The sequence below is a fragment of the Panthera onca genome, chromosome A3 (genome assembly GCF_046562875.1).
Source record: "Panthera onca isolate mPanOnc1 chromosome A3, mPanOnc1 haplotype 2, whole genome shotgun sequence".
NCBI lineage: Eukaryota > Metazoa > Chordata > Mammalia > Carnivora > Felidae > Panthera > Panthera onca.
This window is the reverse complement of record NC_138341.1, coordinates 116,615,033-116,629,607: the sequence shown is the minus strand read 5'-3', so window position 1 is coordinate 116,629,607 and position 14,575 is coordinate 116,615,033. Positions and strand designations below refer to the sequence as shown.

The 14,575-nt window shown below is 48.4% G+C and overlaps 1 protein-coding gene across 1 annotated transcript in view; it reads left to right on the top strand.

The window, feature by feature from the left end:
- Window positions 1–13,734, top strand: part of LOC132672312 (fer-1-like protein 4) — a 33,865-nt gene extending 20,131 nt beyond the window's left edge. Inside the window, exons 29-45 of the mRNA XM_078444127.2 lie at window positions 2,576–2,774; window positions 2,917–2,975; window positions 3,052–3,183; window positions 3,783–3,825; window positions 3,919–4,025; window positions 4,102–4,239; window positions 4,335–4,451; window positions 8,268–8,395; window positions 8,595–8,765; window positions 9,185–9,339; window positions 9,919–10,079; window positions 10,639–10,724; window positions 11,891–11,989; window positions 12,231–12,472; window positions 12,915–13,192; window positions 13,289–13,389; window positions 13,486–13,734. Of these exons, the coding sequence (XP_078300253.2) occupies window positions 2,576–2,774; window positions 2,917–2,975; window positions 3,052–3,183; window positions 3,783–3,825; window positions 3,919–4,025; window positions 4,102–4,239; window positions 4,335–4,451; window positions 8,268–8,395; window positions 8,595–8,765; window positions 9,185–9,339; window positions 9,919–10,079; window positions 10,639–10,724; window positions 11,891–11,989; window positions 12,231–12,472; window positions 12,915–13,192; window positions 13,289–13,389; window positions 13,486–13,690 (2,421 nt within the window). The 3' untranslated portion in view covers window positions 13,691–13,734. The remainder of the gene's footprint in view (window positions 1–2,575; window positions 2,775–2,916; window positions 2,976–3,051; window positions 3,184–3,782; window positions 3,826–3,918; window positions 4,026–4,101; window positions 4,240–4,334; window positions 4,452–8,267; window positions 8,396–8,594; window positions 8,766–9,184; window positions 9,340–9,918; window positions 10,080–10,638; window positions 10,725–11,890; window positions 11,990–12,230; window positions 12,473–12,914; window positions 13,193–13,288; window positions 13,390–13,485) is intronic.
- The last annotated feature ends 841 nt before the right edge of the window (window positions 13,735–14,575 follow it).

The following is a 14,575-nucleotide window of genomic DNA, read 5'->3' as shown; positions in this document are numbered from 1 at the left end:
TCTTGGGGTGCCTGAGTGGCTCAGTCAGTTGAGCATTGGATCTTGATTTTGACTCAAGGTCATGATCTCATGGTTAGTGAGACTGAACGAGTCGGACTCCATGCTGACAGCATGGGACCTGCTTGGGCTTCATTCCCTCTCCCTCTCTCACTCTCTCTCTCTCTCAAAATAAATAAATAAACAATGAAAAAAAAGCCTTCTTGGTGATTTTCTAACTAGTTGTTCCATCCGTTATTGAGAATATGATATTGAAGTCTCCAGCTATTATTGTTGAATTGTTTTTTTTCCCTTCAATTTTGTCACAGTCTACTTGTATTTTGAGGTTCTGTTGTTAGGTACATATATGTTTACAATTGCTATAGCTTCCTATGAGTTGATCTGTTTATCATCATAAAATGTCTGTCTTTGCCTCTAGTAAAATTTTGTGTCTTAAAGTTCATTTTGTCTGATAGTAAAGCCATTCCAGCTCTCTATGATTACTGGATGCATGATGTATCTTTCCCCATCCTTTTCCTTTCAACCCATATGTGTTTTTTTAAAGAGTATCTTTTAGCACGTAGTTGCATATTAAAAAAAAAAAAATCCATTGACAATCTCTGCCTTTTGCTTACAGTGTTTAATAAAGTTAATGTGAAGTGTTGGGGTCCTGGAGCTAATGGTCAAGAAAGAATTCTTGAGACATCTTTGGTGCAAAACAGGTGGTTTTATTAAAGCACAGGGACAGGAATTGTGGGCAGAAAGAGCTGCACTGGGGTTGTGAGGAGTGACTGATTATATACCTTCAGGTTGGAAGAGGGTTAGGAATAGTGTAAATCTCTGAGGAATTTGGAAGCCAAGTTTCCAGGACCTTGAGGGGCTAGCTGCTGTCATTTACTACTGTCTGGTAAAACCTTGGTCATGAGACCCCTCAGATGATATCAGTGGGCCATTTGCTTGGAGGATGACTGCTAACATATATCTTTGGGGGGTGGGGTAGAATAAAGGAAGTTTCCAAAGGGATTTTTACAGGTAAGGCTAATGTCAAGCTAAGGTTGCCTTTTGCCTCTAGCAATAGAGGCAGTTGAGTTCCTGAAGAAAGGTCACCCTGCCTGTCTTAAGCACTTTGCAAGGCAAAAGAAATTTAATTTTTTTCTGCATTTCTTTTGTCTTTGTTTTACAAATCAAAGTCACATTTGATGTAATTATTGACATGGTTGGGATTTACATCTGCCATTTTGCTATTTGTTTTCTTTTTCTTTTTTCTTTTTTTTTTAATGTTTATATTGAGAGAGAGAGAGAGAGAGAGAGAGATACAGAGCACTTGCAGGTGTAGCCACACACTGAAGAAAAAGTTCTCAGACTCTTAGAGCAGATATGCAGGGCTGCCTCTGCCAGTGAAACAGCAGCAAACTGCACTTGGTCTTTATTTCATGTTCGCCAGATATAAACATCAAAGAATGTCAAAGCATGGGAGGAAAACACAAAGAGCCTCCACACATAGACCAAAGACACATCTGGTGTTTACATGAAAGCATGCAGGGAAGATGTGCAGTTTCAAGGACTGCTAGGCAATTGCAGTGGGTCTGTTTCCTAACTGGCTCCTGGGAGATCGTGGGGCTCTGGATCTTGTAGTGCTATCGCATTCGACAGCCTTGAGACCAGAACATTGCTGACATTTCAGCAATTACCCCGTTTACTTTCCCGGGGCTTACGATACACTCTCTAAAAATAACTCCACAAGCAGGGGAGGGGCAGAGAGAGAGAGGGAGAGAGAGAATCCCAAGTAGACTCCATGCCAGCCAGCGCAGAGCCTGACAGTGGGGCTTGATCCCACAAACTGTGAGATCATGACCTGAGCCTAAACCAAGAATCAGACTTTCAACTGACTGAGCCACCTAGGCCCCCCTGGTATTTGTTTTCTATATGTCTCATATATTTTTTGTTCCCCCTTTACCGCTTTCTTTTGTATTAAATAGATATTTATTAGCATACTACTTTAATTCCTTTGTTGATCTTTGCTTAGTAGTTGCTCTAGGGATCGCAGTATGTGTGCTGATTTTTCACAATCTACTTCAGATTAATACTAATTCAATTACAGTAAAATTTTTCTCTACTATAGGGCCATTCCTTCTTCCCTCCTTTGTGTGATAATTGTCACATACGTATAAAATAAACCCAACAATACAGTATTTTAATTTTTCCCTCCCCCTTAGGATCCATTGATAGATATAGAATTCCCATATTAAAGGGCATACATATTGTTAAGGCTTTAAATCTACATTAGCAAACTGAGCATTGATCCTTTATATAATAACAACCACCACCACCACATGTTTCTGATAGCACTTTGTTGGCTCCAAAGTAGTTTTGTATCTATTATGTCTTTTGATATTTACAACAGTCTTTTGAGTGCAGGATCGTATCCCTTTTTGGTCAGGGAAACAGGCTCGGTGACTTACCAGACATGACACAATGAGGCTGTGGCAGAGCTGAGCTGGGAAAGCAGCTTTAGCTCCACTCTTCTGTCTGCCTGTGCTGCTGCCTCTCCCTCCTCCCCAGGTCTTCAGAGACCCAGTTTCTCTCTCCCCACCCCTAGGACCTGCCTGAGCAGCCTTACCTACAGCCCCCACTCAGCATCCTGGTGATCGAGCGCCGGGCCTTTGGCCGCACCGTGCTTGTGGGTTCCCATGTTGTCTCCCACATGCTGCGATTCATACTCCGGGCTCATGAGGATCCCCCCAAGGAGGAAGGAGAAGAGGAAGAGACAGCGGACCTAGTGCCTAAGGGACCAAAAGGTAAGGGGCCCTCCTTCCCCTTAAGGGCCACCAGACAGAAGCCCCTCAGTTCCCCGGTTGAGATGGCTCCGGGGGACCCTCCCATGGGGCATGGAGTCTGATTTCACCTGACCTCCTCCTGGTGTCATTTCCTCTCTCCCAGGACAGAGGTCTCTGGATCCCTTCTTGGCTGAAGTGGGGATGCCCAGACGGCTTCTCAAGGTGATGGGGTATGGAGATGGGTGGAGAAGGGACTGGGTGATGCTGGGTTAGGGGTGCTCAGTTCTCTCTTCCTCAGGCTCCTCTGAAGAAGCTCCCTTTGGGAAGCCTCCTGAACCAAGGCCCCGAGCTGGAGGAAGACATCCCAGATCCTGAAGAGCTTGACTGGTGGTCCAAGTACTATGCCTCGCTGCAGGAGCTCCAGGGGCAGGTGGGTGCAGAGGCGGGTCCCAGACTGCAGCTGGAGGCCCAGGAGTATAAATGGCAAGAAGGATCTCATCAGATGTGGAGCTCCACAGCTTTTCAGAGCTCTTCATTGCATGTCTTTTCTCACCTTCATAATAGTTCTGGAAGCTGAGAATTACAGCTGTGCTGTCAGAAATATCATGTGAACCACATACGTAGTTCTAACTTTTAAAGTGGACAAATTAAAAAAAAAAAAGTAAAAGGAAAGAGGTGAAATGGACTTTAATAATATATTTTGTTTAACCTAATATATCTAAAATATTCCAACAAGTAACCTTTATAAAAAACAATGGAACATTTGACATTCTTATTTTATACTAAGTCTTTAAAATTTGGTATTTTACACTTACGGCACATCTCAATTTTCAATTTCAAGTGCTCACTAGACACATGGAGCTGGGGTTACTGTCTTGGGCAGTGCAGGACTAGCCAAACTGCTAGCCAAATGCAAGTGGTTCACATGGCTGAACTGGGACTAAGGTTTCCCAACTCCCTATCCTGGAAAAGGGGTAGATTAAGGAGGTGAAGGTAGGGAGGAATCTCTGACTTGCCCTTTGATTTCAGACCAACTTTGATGAGGATGAGATGGATGATCCTGGGGAGTCAGGTAGGAGATTTGGCTTTCTTGTTCCTACTCTGTGTGTCTCTCTCCCTCCCGTGACACCAGTATTTCAAATTGTGGCATTTCTGCTGTTCCCAGATGGGGTCAACCTCACTTCTGTGGATGGGGAGGTCCAAGACCAGGGTCAGGGTGAGGCTGAAGTTAAAGGCTCTGTGTCCCAGAAGAAAGCAATAGCCACCCTGAAGGTGAGTGGGGGTCAGAGAAAGGGGATTCTGCTAGGATTCCGGACATTGGTCTATCACTGAGGCCCTTGCCTTTCAGATCTACAACAGCACCCTGGAAGAAGAGTTTAACAACTTTGAAGACTGGCTGAATGTATTTCCCCTGTACCGAGGGCAAGGGGGCCAGGATGGAGATGCAGAGGAAGAAAGGTCTGGACACCTTGTGGGCAAGTTCAAGGTATGTTTGGGGAAGGAAGGGTGGCCAAGGAGTACAGGTGGGGAGGCAGCAGGAAGACTCTCTTCCCAGAGACTTTTCTGTCTTCCCCCAACCAGGGCTCGTTCCTTATTTACCCTGAATCAGAGGCAGTGTCGTTCTCTGAGCCCCAGATCTCCCGAGGGGTCCCGCAGAACCGGCCCATTAAGCTCCTGGTCAGAGTATATGTGGTAAAGGTGAGCATCCGTCGCCCCAGCATGCCTCCAATTCCAGTGAAGGTAATGTACATGAAAGCTACAGACTGAGGATTTGGAAGGAATCTCAGGGATTAGAGTCCACCTTCTTCATTTTTCAGGTGGGAAATCTTAGGCACAAGTTAAAAGATTCCTGAGGGTTACAAAGCTCACACATGGTAGAACCAGACTTTAGAGCTTAGGTCTTCTGACTCCTTATTCATAGTTCTAAACCCTTAGTTTATAGAACGTGGAATATAACTCCAGGGAGAGCAGAGCTCTTAACCTCAAGTTTCACAACGGCTTGTCATCAAATACCTTCACACAGGGGAGAGGGGTAAAAAAACAAAACAAAATAAAAAACAAACCTTCACACAGGTTCTTGCCTTGCTGTGGTTTTCACACAGCACTCAGCAGGGTCCTGAAGTTTCCCAAAAGGCATCTCAGGGAATGAGAGGAATGAGTGGGTTTCTCTGCCTACTTCGATCTCAGCACCGGAATAGATTCTGTGTTTCTATCTGGTTTAAATATAAGGATTATGACTAAGACATAATTCAAATAAATGTTCTGTGGCACATCCTAGTGCATAATTCGATAGTAGGAGTCATCTTGATCTTCTGCTTCTCGCAGTATCACAGACTAGATGGTTGGAAATAACTTCCTGATGTAATTCATCTAGAAATGCTAGATAAACAATCTTAAATGAATGCTAAGCTCATAAGAAAGGGAATCCCCAGTGGATCTAAGATGAAGAGGCAGAAGGAATCCCACGTGGAAGCCCTGAAACACAGGTTGTCTTGAGAGGTTTGTCTATACCTGGACCCAGAGGCTTAGGTTCTAATAGCCTAAGATGGGAGCCACAGCCAAGACCCTCGCGTGAAGCAGCATCCAGTGAGGGCTCTGCTCTTAGTGAAAGGTGGGCAAGAGGAATTCTACTCACTGGAAAAGGAGCTTGTTAAGTAAATGGTCTGTTTCAGCCTCTTCTCCAACTGGGGGAAGTAGAAAACAATGTCTTCCCTGAGAATTTATAATTAGAGTTTTGCTCTCACATTGATTTAAGACTTGAATTTATATTATCTGCTCACTCCAGAAAACTCAAAGCTGAGAAATTGGCTTAAAATGGTCCCAAGTTTCCCCTGGTTTCATAGATTTAGACAGCTAAGTTTGGGCTCACAATCCCAAATTAAAAAAGAAAAAAAGAAAAAAAAAAAAAAACTATGAGAAAAAAATGCTAGAAAAAAACAACACAAAGGAGAATGAAACTTTTAAGGGTTTTGGATGTTAGAATTTTCAAATATTAAAATGTAAAACAACCATCTAATATATTTCCCAAATGGAGAACAAGAGGCTTTCAAGAGTGACTGGAAGTTTTGAAAATAATAAAATTAGGGGCACCTGGGTGACTCAGTCGGTTGGGCATCCGACTCTTGATTTTGGCTCAGGTCATGATCCTTCAGTTGTGAGATCGAGCACTTCATGTGCTCTGCACTGAGCATGGAGCCTGCTTGGGATTTATTCTCTTTCTCTCTGCCCCTCCCCCACTTGTGTGCGCACGTGTGCTCTCTCTCTCTCTCAAAATAAATAAACATTAAAAAAAAATAATAAAGTGGCTGCAGGTTGGTAGTTTGCCCAGGAAACTGTTAGAAGCAAAAGCAAGCCGTCTCTGGCAGAGAGCACATGCAATTTGGGCCCTCAGGATGAGTTAAACCAAACATGAGTCATGGTAAAAAGTGCCAATATACAAAGAAACAAGCCACAATGAATAAGAATAGCAAAAATAACAACAGATTCAGACTCCCGGGGTCAGTGATATTGGAATGACCAGATAGAAAATATAAATAACTATATAGAGAATGTTTAAAGAAATAAAGAATATATTAAAATACATAAGGAACAAGAGATTAAATTAAAAATAAACAGCCAATTGAAGGAGTAGATAGAACTTTTAGAAATTAGATTTTTTAATATTTATTTTTGAGAGAGAGCGAGCATGAGCAGGGGAGGGGCAGAGAGAGAGGGAGACACAGAATCCGAAGCAGGCTCCAGGCTCTGAACTGTCAGCATAGAGCCTGATGTGGGAGCTCGAACCCACAAACCATGAGATCATGACCTGAGCCCAAGTTGGTTGCTTAACCACCTGAGCCACCCAGGTGCCCCAAGAATTTTTAGAAATTAAAAGTATAATTTAAAAAATTTGGGGCGGGGAGGGGCGCCAGGATGGTTCAGTCAGTTGGTCATCCAACTTCAGCTCAGGTCATGATCTATCTGTTCATGAGTTCAAGCCCCGCATCGGGCTCTGTGCTGACAGCTCAGAGTCTGGAGCCTGCTTCGGACACAGATTCTGTGTCTCCCTCTCTCTGCCCCTCCCCCACTTGTGCTCTGTCTCTCTCTCCCTCAAAACATAAACACTTAAAAATTTTTTCTTAATTAAAAAAAATCAGACACATTTTTCTTTTAATTTTTATTTATTTTTGAAAGAGAGAGAGAGAGAAAAAAAGAATGAGCAGGGGAGGGGCAGAGAAAGAAGGAGTCAGAATCTGAAGCAGGCTCCAGGCTCTGAACTGTCAGCACAGAGCTGGATGCGGGGCTCGAACTCATGAACCGTGAGATCATGACCTGAGCTGAAGTCGGACGCCCAACCGACTGAGCCACCTAGGCGCCCCAAAAGTCTAATATTTAAAATTAAAAACTCAGTGGTGGAGCAAAAGATATGAACAGACACCTCACCAAAGAAAATACACAAGGTGAATAACCACATCCAAAGATGCTCAACACGCCTAGTTATCAGGGAAATGCAAATTACAACCACGATGAGCTACAGTTTTGCCTATGCTAGAATGGCTAAAATAAAAAAGATTGACAATACCAAGTGTTTATAAAGATGTGGAGCAACCGGAATGCTCATTCACTGTAGACAGGAGGGTAAAAAAACACTAAAAATATATTCGTGTATATAAATTATACTTCAATAATTTATGCATAGGTTATATATTTACTACATTATGTAGTTACCAAAACAGAAAAGTTTAATACATATAGTTAAAAAACATGCAAAATGGTGCTATATATTGCTTCAGGATGCATGCATATGTAGTAAAAGTATTTTTACTTTTTTTGTGTGAGTCTTAAACCTCAAGTAAAGGGTTCTGGCAACTTCAGTGATGAAAAGGAAATTAAATCAGGTAAGGGGATTCAGGGAGTTTCCATTTGTTGGTAGTGTTTTATTTATTAAGCTGGGCATACACATGTTCATTGTATTATTCTTTTTATATTAGTTAAAATATCTTTATCATTGTAAAAAATAAAAGTGAACATAGAAAGTTATGATTTGAACATCAAAATCCTATACATCTTTCCACATATTTTGTTTCATTTTATATTAAAAAAATTTTTTTAACATTTATTTTTGAGAGACAGAGTGAGACAGAGCATGAGTGGGACAAGGGCAGAGAGAGGGAGACACAGAATCTCAAACAAGCTCCAGGCTCCGAGCTGTCAGCACAGAGCCTGGTGCAGGGCCTGAACCCACAGACTGCAAGATCATGACCTGAGCCTAAGTCTGATGCTTAACCGACTGAGCCACCCAGGCTCCCCTCATTATATTTTTCATTATACCTATTTGCATGTCTTAAATATTTCATAATTAACTTAAAAGAAGAAAAAAGTCATCTTGTGCAACCTTTCAGTTGATTCCTCGTGGTGCGAGATACCTCCTCGGTAACTTCTTGCTTACACATAACCTGAGATTTGGTCCAGCAAGGGTAACCTTGGGTTATGACAGTGATACTTCTCTCAGCCCCACCCACATTGTCCCCCTAGGCTACCAACCTGGCTCCTGCGGACCCCAATGGCAAGGCAGACCCTTACGTGGTGGTGAGTGCTGGCCGGGAGCGGCAGGACACCAAGGAGCGCTACATCCCCAAGCAGCTGAACCCCATCTTTGGAGAGTGAGGCTGGGCCCTGGGCTTGGGAGTGGGAGCACCTTTACCATCTGACCCTGTGGCCCAAGGCATCCCATTCAGGCAGCTGGCATGGTGATGGTGAGGGAATGGACAAAGGCTGCTGAGCCCCCTGGAACCCCTGTCCCCCAACAAGACCATCTCCTAGGGGATGGAGGTGTCCTCAGCCATTCTCTCTCCTGGCCAGGGTGCTGGAGCTCAGCATCTCTCTTCCTGCCGAGCCAGAGCTGACTGTGGCCGTGTTTGATCACGACCTTGTGGGTTCTGATGACCTCATTGGGGAGACCCACATTGATCTGGAAAACCGATTCTATAGCCATCACAGGGCGAACTGTGGGCTGGCCTCCCAATATGACACGTGAGTCCCACAGACCCTCAGGAGCCATTCTGAGTCTGACCAAAGACATTTAAGGTCACATTCTTGTTGATGTCCCCAGATCCTTTGATTTCATAGAAGGGACCTCCCTATGACCAGGACCTTATAGCATAGTGGTCAATACCTGGGCTTGGGATTTGGTATCCTATAATAAGTCATTTGATCTCTCTGAGCCTCAGTTTCCTCATCTGCAAAATGGAGATAATATCAGTTATCTCCTCCATTGGAGCATGGGCAATACATCTTTGATTTTCTTGGTTACCATAAGCAAGGTCTAATCTGTCTTGTACTGGAGTTATGAACCTGGATCCTATGTCTTCAAGGGTCCCCATCCCTGCCCCTGTGCCCACCTGTGTCCATATGCTGACTCCAACTGAAGCATTTTCCCTTTCTGCCCGCAGGGACGGGTACAATGCCTGGCGTGATGCGCTCCAGCCTTCCCAGATCCTGGCGGGGCTGTGCCAACGCTGTGGCCTCCCTGGCCCTGAATACCGAGCCGGGGCTGTCAAGGTGGGCAGCAAAGTCTTTCTGACATCGCCTGAGACCCTGCCCCCAGGTACCAGCCCCTCTCTGACGAACACTCCATAGGGAGCAAGATTGTTAAGGTACAGGGGCCCCCTGGTGCCCACTCTAGTGTGTCCCCCAAAAGAACTTGCCTCCTTCTGCAAGCAGAGGTGGTGAGTTTGGCTAAGGATGAGATTCTTGGATGGTGGGGAGAAAATGGTCTTTGTTGGTGAGCATGATCCCCAAAGAGTCAAAGTGGACCCCTCAGAGTCATAGCTAATCAAGTTTCCAGAACATAGGGTGGCCCACATAGGGGTCCCACATGACAAAATGTAGTTGCAGAATTGAGCTCACACCTCATAAGTGGCTGGTGGTCTTTCTCTAAACAGAGTCTGTGCAAAGTCATAGCCCCTCCAATCCCACTGTCCTTCCACTGCTGGATTTTTACAGGCAAAAGTTGTTAGAGAAGCATCTCCCCACTTTCTGTGCCTTGTGGACTTGACCTCCCAGACCATGGGCTTTGTCCAACAAAGCAGCTGCCTCAGCTTTGCACTTCTGTTGAGGGGTGGGAGTGGAAAGTGGGAGATTCGGGACCTGTGAGGGACCCAAGCTCATACACCTCTTCTCGCAGGTAGGGGGGGCCCCAAAGTGGCAAGCGAGGTCCCCGAGGAGGTACAGGCATTGCTGGTGCTGCAGCGCTGGCAAGAGATGCCGGAGCTTGGGATCCAGCTGGTGCCCGAGCACGTAGAAACTCGGCCCCTCTACCATCCCCGCAGCCCAGGGCTGCTGCAGGTGAGGGAGGGCTCAGCACCCAACCCCAGAACCCCCGGGGTTCCCAGAATCCCAGGACTCCCACCTGCTCCTGGACCCTGGGCCCTCAGGATGCACCTTCCCCAACACCTTTAACTGGGCACTGCACTCCCACTTCTGATTCTGGCTCCTGATCCTGGTTCCCAGCATCCCCACTCCAGTCTTAGACCCCCACCCTGGACTCCATACCTCCACCTTGACTTTGGTCCTGCAGGATCCCCACCCCTGGCCACCAAGGGGTCAGACCTGGCACTCTCGATCTGACCTCAACCCCAGGTCCCTAGGCTCTGGACTTTGGGAACACCAGATCTTACTTTTGATCCCAACCTTCCACTCCCAGGGCCTTATCCTTAACCTAACCTTAGACCTGGAACCCCCACTTCAGACCCCACCTTCGACCTCATCCTCCAGGATCTACCTGACTGTGCCCTCTTGACTCCAGCTCCTCTCCACCTGGGGCAAGGCACAGCCTCTGGCCACAAGGCTATCACAGGAGGTGGGGACCTCAGCAAACCCCTTCAGCCTGGTCCTGTGTTCCCAGGGATCCCTTCACATGTGGATTGACATCTTCCCCCGCGATGTGCCTGCCCCACCCCCAGTTGACATCAAGCCTCGGCAGCCCATCAGGTGAGTTCTGGCCCTGCCTCCCCTGGGGCAGGCACATTTGGACTGCCAGTACCAGGGCTCTCTGAAAACCTGGGCCTCCAGTGAAGCAGCCAGAGGCTGCTGAGCCAGCCTTTTCAACTAGGTGAGCTATTAAGTTCCCTTTCTTTTCTTAAGCCATTGTGAGTTGGGTGTCTGCCCCCTTCCAACTGGAGCTGGTCTGAGTGGAGTTCTGCGTAGGCTCTATGTACTTCAGATATTGTCAGCAATCTACACTTTCCACCTCTGGGCTCTGCTTCCCTTGGCGTCACTCTCAGGGAGGCTTCTGCAGTCTGGGGGCAAGATGGCTGCTAATGGTACAAGGCTTATATCTCATCAACTAGACTACTTGAGCAGAAAAACAAACACCTGTTTGCCAGTAAAAGCAGAAGTCTCAGGGCTGACTCTCATTGGATCAGCATGCGTCAAATCCTGGTCTCTTAACCAACCCTTGTGGGTAGGGGGCTGTAATCCGCTCATTGGCTAACCCTGGGTGATGTCCTAGGTGATGTACCCACCTCTGGAGCCAGGTAGAGGTGAGTCTTCCCCACCAGAATCACACAGATTGACAGCATAGGGGTGAGGGTAGTGGGTGCTCACCAACACAAAATCATGGTGCCGTCAGCAAATGAGAGGAAACTGATGCTGGGTAAGAGAAAACAACAGATACCCAGAAAAATCCATGGCTATCTGGGGTAGAATCAGGAAAGCTGCCGCCCCTCCTTCTGCCACTCAGGGGCTGCATGCTCTCATCCCCACTCTGTAGCTCTCCCTCTCACTTGTCACTGCAAACTGGCTTTCTCTCCCCTGTGCCCTAAAACTTCAGCTTGCACATCACCCTGGCTCGTGGTGGCTCCAACTCCAAATGTGGTGGCATCTGACGTTACTTAACCTTTCAGCATCCTGATTTCAAAATTTATGGGGGAAACTTGGCCCAGCTTTGGTCAATAGACCATTCCTGGTGCCATCTGCTGTGGTGGGGGTGGTCAGTGATAGTGATAGACTGCCCATGTAGGTACCACAGACATCCTGATCACCCAGCTGGGCACATGGAGGTGCTCAATGAATGTCACAGCCATGGCCTAGGTGCTTCCTGCAGCCCCTATCAAGACCCCAAGAGTCTGAAAACTCTCTTCTGATACTTCCCCCAGCTATGAGCTCAGAGTCATCATCTGGAACACGGAGGATGTGGTTCTGGATGATGTGAACCCACTCACTGGAGAGATGTCAAGTGACATCTACGTGAAAAGGTGAGCCTGTGGGCTAGGCTGGGCAAATGGCTGAGAACCAAGGTGAGACTGCAGTCAGGGGCATGGGCTTCAGGCTGAGCCACAGCCCTGTCTTCTGGGCCTTCTCTGGCACCTGAAGTTGGTGGAGGGCCCCCCCCACCTCTGGTGGTCAGGGGTTGGGGGGGGGTTGGCGAGCTGGGTTCTGGGTTTGGCCCCAGTGCTGAAGCCTACTCTTCTGCCTGTACCTCTCTCCTGGCTCCAGCTGGGTGAAGGGACTGGAGCATGACAAGCAGGAGACAGACGTTCACTTCAACTCTCTGACTGGGGAGGGGAATTTTAACTGGCGCTTTGTGTTCCGCTTCGACTACCTGCCCACGGAACGGGAGGTGAGCGTCAGGCGCCGGCCTGGACCCTTCGCCCTGGAGGAGGCCGAGTTCCGGCAGCCAGCCGTGCTGGTCCTGCAGGTCTGGGACTATGACCGCATCTCTGCCAACGACTTCCTTGGTAGGGCTTTGCCTCCCTCCTGCCTCAAACCCTGGCCCTACTTTCTGTCCTCATTGCCAGTGCCCCCTGGCCCTTGGTTCCCTATTGTAACCCAACCCTGAGTCCTGGGTTTCAGACCCTAGGTCACTAACCTTTCTGGCCTCATTACTGACCTCCGTTCCCACCCAAAGTCCCTGACTCAATCTTCTGACATGACCTGAACTCAGGTCACTTTGGACTCTGAAACCATGGCCCCACTTTGGCAGTCTGGTCCCATCCTTGGTCGTTTCACCAGGGTCTGACAACCTGCTGACATGTGGCTGTGCTTGTGTGGCCCCCAGCTGTGGCACACCACGTCTTAGTTCCTGATGCCCTGAGGCACAGTCCTGCTGTGGCTCCCCACCACCCCAGGCCCAGACAGACCTTGATCTCCTACCTAACCCAGAGAGCTCTGCACTCGCAGGATCCTTGGAGCTGCAGCTGCCAGACATGGTGCGGGGGGCCCGGGGCCCCGAGCTCTGCTCTGTGCGCCTGGCCCGCGATGGGGCAGGGCCGAGGTGCAACCTGTTTCGCTGCCGCCGCCTGCGGGGCTGGTGGCCAGTAGTGAAGCTGCGGGAGCCAGAGGATGAGGATCGGGAGCAGCGGGAGGTGCGAGCTGGCAAGAGGCAGAAGAAGAGGAGGAAGGGCCGGCCAGAAGACCTAGCGTTCACAGACCCTGGAGGCAGCGTCTACATCCTCACGGTGGGTGTGGCCGGGGCAGGGCCCCGGGTGGGTGGGGGTATGAGGTGGGGTCTGAGACCACCTAAGAGCTCAGCCTCTGTTCCCTCCTTTCTCTAGGGGAAGGTGGAGGCAGAGTTTGAGCTGCTGACCGTGGAGGAGGCAGAGAAGCGGCCAGTGGGGAAGGGGCGGAAGGAGCCTGAGCCCTTGGAGAAGCCCAAGTGAGGGGCGACACAGGAGGCTGGGCCAGAGCCCGAGGTAGGTGGGGGCGGCCCAGGAGCTTCCTCGTCATTCTGACACCACCTCTGTCCCCACAGCCGCCCTAAAACCTCCTTCAACTGGTTTGTGAACCCGCTGAAGACCTTTGTCTTCTTCATCTGGCGCCGGTACTGGCGCATCCTGGTGCTGCTGCTGCTGCTGGCATTGGTCACCATCTTCCTTCTCCTGGTCTTCTACACCATGCCCGGCCAGATCAGCCAGGTCATCTTCCGCCCCCTCCACCAGCCCCCTGACCCTAATTGACCCTGCACACTCTTCCCCTACCAACCGTATAACCTCTGGGGGTCCTTCTCACCAACACGACTGTTTGAGTTCACTGCTTTCTTCGAATGAACTTGACTGTGCCTCCACTCTGACACCTGAACATAGGCTGTGCATGATGATACAAGGGGCAGAAAACAGAGCTGCCCTTGGGTAACAGGTGCTGGGGATGGGTGGCTGCCACTAGGAAGAATGGGACCTGGCAGGAAGCTCAGGGCTCAGGCCGAGGACCCTGGCCGCCAAGCTGTCATGCCGAGTAGCCCACCTGTTGCTCCTGCTCCTGATAATGGCAGGGTCACTTAGTGACAGCTAAGCACTTTACATACTTCATTAGCTTGTTTATTCTTCAGCCCTGAAGAGTAGGCATATCAGCCAGAACATTTTTGGTTGCAAGTAACAGAAATCCCAACCCTACTGGATTAAACAAAAAGGGCTTGGCGGGGGGCGGTGTGTGTGTGTGTGTGTGTGTATGTGTGTGTCTTGCATAGCTGCAATTCCCAGTGTTTAGCTGGCAGCTTGTCACAGGGCTCAAATGATGTCACTAGGACCGGTTTTCTGCCTCTGGACTCAGCTCTGCTGTCCTCTGGGGCCAGCTCATTTGCACATAGAGTTCCCCCTGGGAGCTGCAGGATGGCAGCACCAGCCTTGTATCTCCCCATGTTCACACCTAGAAGAAAGCTTTCCTAGTCCTGGGAGGTCAAACCTTCTCCCAAACACATATGCTGAGAAAGTAGGGAGGTTCCTAGAGGAAATTCAGGATACTATTAACAAGCAGGAATGGTTTCTGGCTGACCTAAAAAAAAAAACAACAAGGCTCACTACAGCCGGCAGTATCATCTGCAACTTATAAATGAGACATGTCCAAGG